Source organism: Callorhinchus milii, unplaced genomic scaffold (genome assembly GCF_018977255.1).
Source record: "Callorhinchus milii isolate IMCB2004 unplaced genomic scaffold, IMCB_Cmil_1.0 Scaffold6, whole genome shotgun sequence".
Taxonomy (NCBI): Eukaryota; Metazoa; Chordata; class Chondrichthyes; order Chimaeriformes; family Callorhinchidae; genus Callorhinchus; species Callorhinchus milii.
The window spans coordinates 3,526,273-3,537,152 of NW_024704747.1; the positions used below are offsets into that span (position 1 = coordinate 3,526,273).

Genomic DNA, 10,880 nt, shown 5'->3' on the forward strand with positions numbered 1-10,880 from the left:
TAAAATTAGTACCTTTACCCACTAGATCACAGTGAGAGTCACATTTCTAATAATTTTACTGAATGTACTATAGACCTTCAATTGTATCGTTAGTGGATATAGCTGGTGGCAATATTCTACATTTTGATCTCAGTACCCACAAATCTTAACCAAAGTAGATTACTGTACACCGTCCAAACAGACATTCTATGAAAAGGAAACCCCCTGCATTTACAGCGAATAGAACCTTAAAAATCTAATGGGTAAATTAGTACACGTGGACTATTCAAGACTACAATGAACATAGTCCAATCTATCTCCAACCACTATACTTACCTAGACTAAGCTGAAGTTTGTTCGGTTTCACATGATCTATAATCTCTGGACCCACCAGGAAATGAAGTAAGACTTCAACTCCGACAAGTTGTACAGCTTGGATCACTGGACATGTAGCCATGCTGGAATTCAACTGTGACCTCATTACTGTAGGACTTGGAGAAGCAAGAACTCCTACAGGAGATTAATTTACACAACATAAAACGTGGTGCGGGATAAAAAAATCAAGCACACCTCTCAATCACTATTTTATGCAGTTAATTTTTTTTAAAAAGAACTCCAAATAGCTGCATTAACATACTGTGTGTTAAGATGCACAGCTCCCTGCAAACAGCCTCCAATTTTTGGGAGGCATTCTATGGAAATGTACTTGCAAAATGAAGGGAGGAAAATTCTTCCCTAATGCAACTTAAAGCAATATCTAGTAAGAAGGGCAAAAATCTCTCAATCCAGGAATACGTCAAAGATTTGGCGGCATTGTGTTCCCTAAACTGTAAATTGTAGGGAAAAAATGGAAGAAACCTTGAGATTAATGCTAAGAAATGCTAAGCTTTTGTCAATAGCCTCAAAAAATACAAGAGAATAGAAGTGAAAGGCTGTATTTTTCAGTCCAACACTTGTTTTTCCTCTACACTCCTATACCGCATATTCCGTAGCAGTTATAGGAAATGTTATTCACTCTCGTGGCTGGCATTTACCTCCTTTACTTCCTTTTTGTGCAGAGATTGGAGTTATATTAAGAATGGGTATGGCAGCTCTAGATGGTGTCCCAGGAGGTATGAGAATTCCTTCAGAGCCAAATGCGTTTTGAAGCAGTGGCACACCCACCTGGTGCAATAATGTTGGATAGAGACAAAAATGGTAGATTAATATTTCACTCTGAGAAAGCATAATGTACCAATCAACAGATTGTCAACTAACAATCCTAAAATACCACAATATTTTCTGTCTACTGTTATCAAACGAATTCAGAAAAAAAGGTCTTTCTAAAACAATATTAAAACAAAGTTCATTAAAAACAGTTCAGATACCATTTGTCAATGCACGTTTTCAAAAGACATGTCCAACTATGGCCCACAGTCCTTAAAACATTGTATTCTTAAGAAAGTGTAGCTCACAAATGAAAAACTATTTAAAATCATTATGCGGACTATGTATTTTTTGATTCATCAACACTTGAGCGCCCACTCAGCTGTTTCAGTCATCTCAAAGCTATCAAGCAACACAGCCTGAACCACTTTCAACAATCCGGTCTAAATGCACCAAAAATCTCCTTGCAATTTCAGTAATGGAAACTACAATTCTTTTCAAAGGGAGGAAAACAAGATACAGTAAAGTCTGTGCCTGGTCAAGGTAGTCTAAACAGGGTAAGAATTAATCTTTAAATAAAATAACTTGCATTGAACTCTTTAAACATTATTTGTTTAAGTCTGAATTAGCTCACCACAAAATAAAATAAACTCATCACAAAACTGAACGAGCATAAACAGGTTAGAATCTCAACAGCAATGCTAATTATCTGCCATGTCCAATATCACCAGCAGAAGTTGAATTATTATTAGCGTCCCGGACTGAATTAGGCACAATTCTAGCTTAAAACAAACAATACCCCTTGCATTTGATATAGTGCCTTATCATTCTATGAGACGTCTCAAAGCACTTTGCAGAACATACTGTAAAGTGCAGTGACTGTACATTTTGTGGGTGAAATGCGGCAGCCAATTGCGTACAGCAGTGTCCCACAAACAATTGTGGAGTGACTGACCAAATTAATATTATTTTTTTGAAGGGATTATTATCCCCGGAAGGCTATGCGCCAATCGACTAACAACTTTCACCGTGTTTTTGTAGGTGATTCCCACATAAAACAGCCGCCAAGTGTCAATCTCATTAAGAAGATTGGGGCCAGGACTACTTGGGAGTCATCTCCTTACCTGTTCGAAGTTAGCAGAAAGCTGTGGACCGAGCCGAAAAGCCAAATACCACCAGACTTCTAGTTTGGCAAGTCCCAAAACTTCAGTTCTTACATGAATAGAAAGTAGTGGCTGCATGAGAAGCTTCAGCCTTTTTGCACTGCAAAGTATATCTACACATGAACAAACATTAAGTAATTAAGTCACTTACGTAATTCAAGATTAGAAAAGTTCAAATACTGTATTTCCGCAATTATTTTTCCAACAATAAACCTCAGCCCTCTAAATCCATCGTCACCCACCCCCATCCATAATTATATTCCCTCCCAAGAGTACTAATGCACACGACTTCCCTGTGCCATGCAATGTGGTATCCCGATGCCCAAATTTAGGTGCAATGAAGTTTTGGTAGAAGATGAAAGAAAGCACCATTCCAATCTCAAATGGTGTTCAAGTGGTTTCAGCAATTCCCCCACCATAGAGAGGGAGTAAATGCAATGGATTCATCTTTGGCCAATACAACCTAAACCATTTCTCAAACAATTTAACATGGAACCCACATTCCCTTTGCTTACCAGGATTCAAGGCAAAGTTGTCAATCAGGCTTTTCCAGGCAATGAAAGCGATTTTCTTCACAACTGGTGAGCTACTGCGGAAGCCTAGTTCTTCTAAATGCAGTAGGGAATTAATGAAAGTTCGACCACGGTGTAATGCCTAGTGGGAGCAAAAGAACACATATTAGGACACTTTGGTGATTAATGTTACAGAGGACATAACATGCAGCAGTTCTACTGAGTTTGCTCGCCATTTTATACTGGTATGTCTGAGCACCGTTTAACTTTGGAAACCTCCATTGCCAGTGACAACACAATATGTTGATTTAAAGCTCCCACCCACTAAACATCATTTAAGCTCTTCAGCTACTCTCTGTGATATGACATTTACAGTGGAAACATTTTGAATAAAAAGTACTCCTCCCTACCTTTCAGCATTACTTCATACTATTTTATGCAACAGCAATAATGACCTTTGAGATTAAACATCATTGACTTTTTGGTGAACTTAAAAATCAACACATTTAGCCACACTGACTCTGACTCTCACAAAGGACTTGGATGGATCGCCACACTCTTTGATATTCACTCTTCTTTAAAGTCTAAACAATACAAAAGGGAGTAATGTCCTGATCAATCTTACCTTTCCTAATAGCTTCACAAAAAGAGGCCATAATTTCAGCACATATGTTTCATTTTTTGCCGAGAAGAATTTCTGTAGCTCTGGAATAATTTTCTGAAAAATACAAATTCAGATCATGTTATTTCTTCGGTTAAAATAGAATGATTTAATAAAAGATAGATGTGGTGTGCAAAAATGTTGCAGCACAGAGTATACACATTTGTACAGCCGAGTTACAGACCTCAGTAGAACCAGAGACTTGTGCATATGTATCAAACAGACAAACAGTATAGTATACAGGAGGACAGGTTGAATCCACTCCACCCCTCCCCAATGCACTGGAGCCAGAGGAGGGAGAGGTTTATTGTTGATACGAGTTATAGTTATTTACTAATAAAAAGCTTTAGAAATGATGTTTAAAGCATATATAATGCTGAACCATAGATCACAATGGAGTAGTTTTAACAATTTCATGACTAATGTAGGGATTATTATATCTCATAGATGAGTTGGTTTTAAAATGCACCACAATACACAATAGCTGAGTCTTACTAATATTAAAGATGAGTAATAAAATTATCAAATAAGAACAATCTTTCATTGGACTTTGTCCAAATCATACCGGCATCATCAAAGGGTCGATCACAGCTGCAACCTCCAGTTGTTTTTGCAGCATTAAAGGAATTCCCATTTCTAGGGCCGTCGCTGCCCGTAAACGCACTTTTTCGTCTGAATGAACTACAAGAGGAACCAACAGCTTGGCCCACCGAACCGCATCTTCGCCCATTTTAGCAGGTGTTACCTCAATTAGCCTTAAAGAAAGAGAAAGAATATTTCAGATACAAGTTGTCTTAATTTCCATTCATGTTGGTCACGTTAATTTGGTACATACCAAGAAGTAGATTAAATGATATGAGGAGCAAAGAGAGTGGGATTAGATTTAATCATATGTTGAGAAAAACACTAGCACCGATTTGATGGGATAAATGGCATGTTTCTGTGCTGTAACATTATAAAAATACTTGCGATGGATAACTCAACAATCGAATATTCCAATTGGACAAATTTCTAACCATTTCTTTAAATTATACATGGATCTATCACCACTAGTTCAATTTCACATTACGAATGTAGGGAATATTTATTATAATGTAATGTCTATTCCCATGAACCCACTCTACAGAATCCACACCCTGCAATGCTGCACAATCATACTTTTGATGTTAACAGTTCCATACTTACCGTATAATTAGATTTAGTGCTTCATGTTCAATGACTATTGATTGTGCATCTCTACTGAGGACCATCTCCAATGCTGCAAGTATATTTGGTACCTAGCATATTAAAGTAAATCTCATGAGTGTTTTATTCTGATGCAATAATAGTATACAAATATTTTAGATAATCCTTGCAGTTTATGAAAAAGGAAGTTGCAGTAGCCACATTTATGGTAGATTGAAAAGATACCTTGATTTGATATATGCCCATAATTTAGTAAAGTGGGGGGGGGGGGGGGGGAACAATTCATTGAGTTTTTTTAAAAAACTAAAAACATAACTTTTCTCGCAAATTTTAGGCTCCAAAGTTATGTGTATTGTGCAATTTCACTACCAAATGCTAGAATAGATAAAATGCTGAACAGTCCTGTTATTTAAATTCAACATCGGTAGCAGACTAAACTGGGTTACATGTATGCAGTAAAGGAAACTTTTTTTATCAAAATGAACATTCAACATTAGGAATAGACATTTAGGAAACACAAGACAATAAGATATGGAGAAAATAAACATGACAAAAAGTAATGAAAGACCATTTTAAAAGGTCGGCAATATAAAATTTTTCCCACATTTATCCACCTTAACATACCAGAGGTAGAAATTTTAATTTGAACAAAACTTTGTGGTACATGTTAATTATGCAGAGATGAGGATAATGAATTCTAAACTATAAATAGTTTAATAACTTTCCAACTACAAAGCAACAGAAGAATAAAAAAAAGGATGTGTGAGAGTGGAGCTTTAGGGAACGGTTGAAAAAAAACCAGCACTTCTGAGACTTTAGAAACTATCCGAAGACACACATCCAAAGGATATACCAATGTAGAATCATAAAAGGAAATCACAATTTGATAATACTATATTCCATGACCGTTTGTGGGATACTGCTGTGTGCAATTGGCTGACGCGTTTCGCCCACAAAATATAAAGTCAATTCACTTAACAGAATATTCTGTGAAGTGCTTTAAGATATCTCGAAGACGTGATAAGGCGCTATATCAAATACAAGAATTATTATTATAAGCATCAAGAACAAACAAGAAAAAGAAATTCCAGTTACCAATATTCAGAATTACATAAAATTTCATGACCATGACGTATAAGGAGAAAACTTACCTCTTTCCCAACCACCTCTGGGGAAAAGTTCTGCTTAGCGATTACCCAGAGCGCTCTTGTGCACCTGTTCTTGTCAGTGGATTTGACAGCAATATCACACAGAGCAAGGAGCAGTTCACTTGCATCTGGTCCTGTGGGGTCAAATGCAAAAGAAGAAGCTAATTACAGTGCTAATGTAGTCTATTAAACGTATATTGTCTGCAGTCAACAGTTGAGATTTGTTCTCAAACAATAGAACAGTAAGTCACCAGTTGAAAAGTTGGCTTTGGGGAAATACAAGATAGAATTCCGTTATAGTCCAGCCTGAATATTATCAAATAAATACTTTTCCTCATTACTGATAGCTGCTCAACTATTTTTTTTGTTTCAACTTTTGTGTTATCCCAATCATTTTTAGGCAGCTTCCTTACAGCTGTCATATCTCAGGGTTGAGCAGAAGCTTTTCCTTCATCAATCTGAAGTAACGTTAAGCTGGTGCCAAAAGCGAAGGCACTCCAGTTATCTCTGGAAATAGAAACTTTTGCTGGAATATTCACCACAAAATAAATTGTTAATTTAGACTGCTGTTCTCCAAAAGCAGTAACCAATTGTGTGAATTGTGGAACATTTCTATAAACTAATAATCCTTGCATTTGAGATAGCGCCTCATCGCATCTTCGAGATGTCTCAAAGCGCTTCACAGAATATACTGTAAGTAAATTGACTGTACATTTTGTGGGAAAAATTCAGCAGCCAATTGCGCACAGCAGTGTCCCACAAACAGTCGTGGATTGAGTAACAAAATTATTACTTTTTAAAGGGATTTTTATCCCTGGAAAAGCAACCCGTCAATTGGCTAACAACTGGGTTCCTTCTTACTGCGAGGTAAACAGAAAAATAGGCAGTAAGAAAACTTGCCCAACGTTTCGCTCTGCCCGGAAATTGAACCCAGGTCTTGTCGCTGCGAGACAAGTGCTCTAACCACTAAGCTACTCGCTTCCGAAAACATATTAGCTTAAGAACACGTTTATTGACAGCTGAAACTAAACTCAAGACTTAGTGTTTACTTTGACAAAAGTTACACTGTACCTGGCAATCCAGCAACAATATTACTGTGAAAGACGCAGAAACCCAATGCTTGCAGTGCTGCATTACCAACTTCAGAATTTGAACTTGAAATGTGACCCTATACAAACAAAATAGAGATTGAAGTAAAAGTGTGAAACTGTAATCTGAAACCAACAAACCTTCAACTACAATGGGTGCAGGAGAGGGAGAGGGGAAGGGAAGCTCAATTATTGTTCAATCACGCACTTCGAGATGATTGAATTTTTGGGGTCAGTGGGTGACTGACACATCGGAAACCCATCATCACCATGTTCAAGAGTATACAAACCAAACAGAGTCCCATGTATCCCAACTTTACAAGGAAATTCCAGAGATATCTTTTGGAATGGAATGCGCAGTTTCTTCCTGGAGGGATGCATCCTGCTTATTCGTTGAAAATTGTTCCCAAATTTTTCTTCTCCTTTGTCAAATTCCCACAACAACATGGCTAATAAATCAGCAACTCAGCCGACCAAAACTTTACTGCACTGTCGTGTTTCAAAAATATAATTATCCGATATTGAAAATGGCAACTCTTGACAAGATAGCAGCAGTGCTTCTCAGCAACTAATGATACGTTCGTACAAGAGCTAATTACCACTATTAAAACACAATTCCTTGAAAAATTAAAATTTTGAAAAAAAAACTCACTTTAAATGCTTTGCAGAGACGACTGAACTGAGACCCGACTGCACCAGCAAATTCTTTCCCATCCCCTCCACTCAGGCGACTAAGAACACAGAACGCAACAATTAGCTTAGTAACAAAAGGCGAGAGCGATCCAAACAACATCATTCATCTTGCCATGACAAAGTTATAATATGTACACCTACTTAGAAATGGTAAGGTAGGCATCCACCTGCTCTGTAGTTGAAATAGACAAATCTTCCAAGGTTTCTAATAGTGGTGCGAAGCTTGAAACTGCTGGTTTAGCAGTAGCCATTATTGAGCAAGGAAATCTGTAAACAGACAAAACTTTACTAACACCGCTTCAATGTGTGGAAAGAAAGATCATTTATTTCACCACTCTCTGATTAAGTACACATTGCTTCCAAGTAGATAACAATAATAGTTGATACATTTTCATGGACTACCCAATGAGGCAGTACATAAGATCTAGAAACAAGTTTTGCCTCAAATTGTTTCACTTCTAGAAATCTCACTCCTATTTATTCAAACAGTTCAGGAAACTGTTGAGAAAACGAAGGAAACTGCCCTGTCCACATCAAAATTAATATCTACAAGATCATGTTTGATAAGGGGGTTTAGCGTTTAAGAATAATAATCAGAATAATCCTTGCATTTGATAGAGTGCCTTATCACATCTTCGGGATGTCTCAAAGCGCTTCACAGAATAACAACAGCAAATTACATTTTTGTTTACTTTAAAGTGAATTTGATTGTATATTTTGTGGGCGAAACACGGAGCCAATTGCGTACAGCAGTGCTCCACCAACAGTCATGGATTGAAGTAACCAATTTTTTTTCAATTAATGATTTTTTTTAAAAAAAAGTTTTTTTCTTTGAGCGCTATATCGAATGCAAGGATTATTATTATTATCCCCGGACAAGCGATCTGACAATCGAGAGAAAATCAGACTGAACAGCAGTGGGCAAAATTACAAAGAAATCAAAACAACCTGATTTTGTTTCAGGGACAGTAAGGAAAAAAGAAAAACACGCATTCATAAATTCATAGTGTTCAAACTTGCATGGGCTGTCAGGTCAGATTTTGGGTCAGTATTCTCCAAGAATTGGCACAAAACAATGTAATATGGGACATAACACTCAAAAAATATCTAATTTGGCTCCATACAACAACAACTTTCACTCATATAGCGCCCTACACACAGGGTAGCGTCTCAAGAGTGACTTAATCGATTGAAGTGGAATTTTCTCCTTCTCTCCTGGTTGTTCTACTAATAGAAAGTTTTATTCTACTAAATAGAATAAATCATTTTCCTTTTTTAAATGGAATATATAAAGGTAACAAAACAAAGTGCAAACCACATGCAGATGTAGAATTTCATTTCCTAGTCTCATCGCCTTGCTGTTTAGGATGTTACCCAAACTCTGCAATTACATTACAAAGCCAAGATAATGACTACCCTTACGTGAATTATACGGGCATTGATCCAATTAAAAGGTCAGAAAGAATGACAACCAAGTCAGGATGGAAAGTTACATAAAGCCAGAGACTAGGTTGGGACCCAATCCCTTTGGGACGCTGCCTTGTGTGACGAGTGCCATATAAATGCAAGTTGTTGCTGTAGATTAATACCAGCGATGGTCATACGCAAAACAAGTACAAACATCTACCAAAGGGACTTAAAGGACTGAATATATAATGATAATATATTGTATTTTTTATTCTGGTGTGATGTAGCTGCTCTGAGGCATTATTCCTCTGCTGTTTCTACACATAACATAGGAACATAAAGAGCAATCAGTGACTGAGGGCCTTAACTCCTCTCAACTATTTTCTCTCCACCTCCTCGTTTAGTGAGAGGGGCGGTGGGTTGGGGTCCAGCTCTTGGAAGCTCTGCGCAGAGAGATGAGAAGGGAAGAGAGAGAGGGAGGGAGAGAATAATAATAATTATCGCCGAGACGGGACGTCTCAAAGCGCCGCGCGGAATACGCCGTAAAGCGAAACGCCGGCGTATTTCGTGGGCGCAGCGCGGCGGCCAACTGCGCGCAGCGGCGTTTCCCCACAAACCGGTCTGTTGGCGGATTGAGCGACCACTTTAGTGTGTTTTTTTATTTAAAAAAAAGGGAATATTAGCCCCCAACCCCACCCCCGGGAAAAGAAAAAAAGTGATCCTCCTCCAATCGACTAACAAACAGGGGGGGGGGGGGTCCTACTCACTGTGAAGGTAACCAGAGGCCGCGCGTGTGTGTGTGTGTGTATGTGTGTGTGTGTGAGGAGCAAAGGAAACGATTTGTACAAAAAAAAATTGGGAAGTGGATGTGTTTGTTCACTGTCTTCTCGGCTTCACGACCTTCTCGGCTGCGGCTCCGCAAAAGGCGACGACAACCGGGGGGACCCATAACGGCGCCATTTATTTATTTATTTACCTCCACCTCCCGCCACCTCTCCCCCTCTCTCTCTCTCTCTCTCTCTCCCGCCCCCCACCCCACTTGGGTTCAGTCGCAATTCACCGAGAGGGCCTTAGTGTGAGGAGCTCTCGACGAGGTGAACGCACCTCAGACACAAACACGCGGACAGTTACGGGGTACACCCACTCCTCCCCTCCCGCCCCGCGGGGTCTCCCTGTCTGGCCTCCCGACAGACCCAAGCGGCGGCGGCGACCACCAGCATCACCCGCCAACCCCAAAAACCCGCAGAGAGAGAGAGAGAGAGAGGCCTACCGTTCACCTGCCTCCCCCCCCACCCCCTCCTCTTTATTTAGCCGCAACATTCGCGGTGGCCCGAAACGGGAGACCCTCTCTCGCGTCGCTCTCTCTACCCCTCTCCTTCCCCCCCCAAACCCCCACAACACCTCACCTCACACTCCCCTCACCGACTCTCTCTCTCTCTAACCGTCACACTGTCACGATCTCTCTCTCTCTCTCTCCCTCTCACGTCTCTCGCGCGCTCTCTGTCTGTCACACACTGACTGACTTGACTTGGGGGAGAGGGGGGGACGGGGACTGACTGACGGTTGGCGGCGGCTCCTCGCGCGCTCTCTCTCTCTCTCTCGGTCACTCACTCACTCACTCACGCTCCGGCTCGCGCGCGCGGCACAATCCAGTCCCGTTCGAAGAAGACGACGACGACGACGACGAGAGATAGACCGATAGATTTAAAAAAAAAAAATCCTCAGCCGCCCCGACAGCCGGCGCCTGGAAATGGAACCCGCGCGGGAACAGCCTCGCGCCAAAGGGCGCGCGCCCGGGGCATCCTGGGTAACTGACCTCTCACCCCAGCAACGGCAAACAGCTCCCACACGCGCACACGCCCCTCCCCCCACACACACGTCACAGCGAGCGTTTGGGG

At 40.2% G+C, this 10,880-nt stretch overlaps 1 protein-coding gene across 1 annotated transcript in view; it reads right to left on the reverse strand.

Annotated features, from left to right (window-relative positions):
• Window positions 1-10,676, reverse strand: part of rif1 (replication timing regulatory factor 1) — a 33,124-nt gene extending 22,448 nt beyond the window's left edge. Inside the window, 12 exon segments of the mRNA XM_042336276.1 lie at window positions 316-489; window positions 1,014-1,143; window positions 2,250-2,401; window positions 2,804-2,942; window positions 3,426-3,518; window positions 4,027-4,216; window positions 4,647-4,738; window positions 5,798-5,928; window positions 6,866-6,962; window positions 7,535-7,613; window positions 7,717-7,842; window positions 10,602-10,676. Coding sequence (XP_042192210.1) covers window positions 316-489; window positions 1,014-1,143; window positions 2,250-2,401; window positions 2,804-2,942; window positions 3,426-3,518; window positions 4,027-4,216; window positions 4,647-4,738; window positions 5,798-5,928; window positions 6,866-6,962; window positions 7,535-7,613; window positions 7,717-7,826 — 1,387 coding nt within the window. The 5' untranslated portion in view covers window positions 7,827-7,842; window positions 10,602-10,676.
• Between the last annotated feature and the right edge of the window lie 204 nt (window positions 10,677-10,880).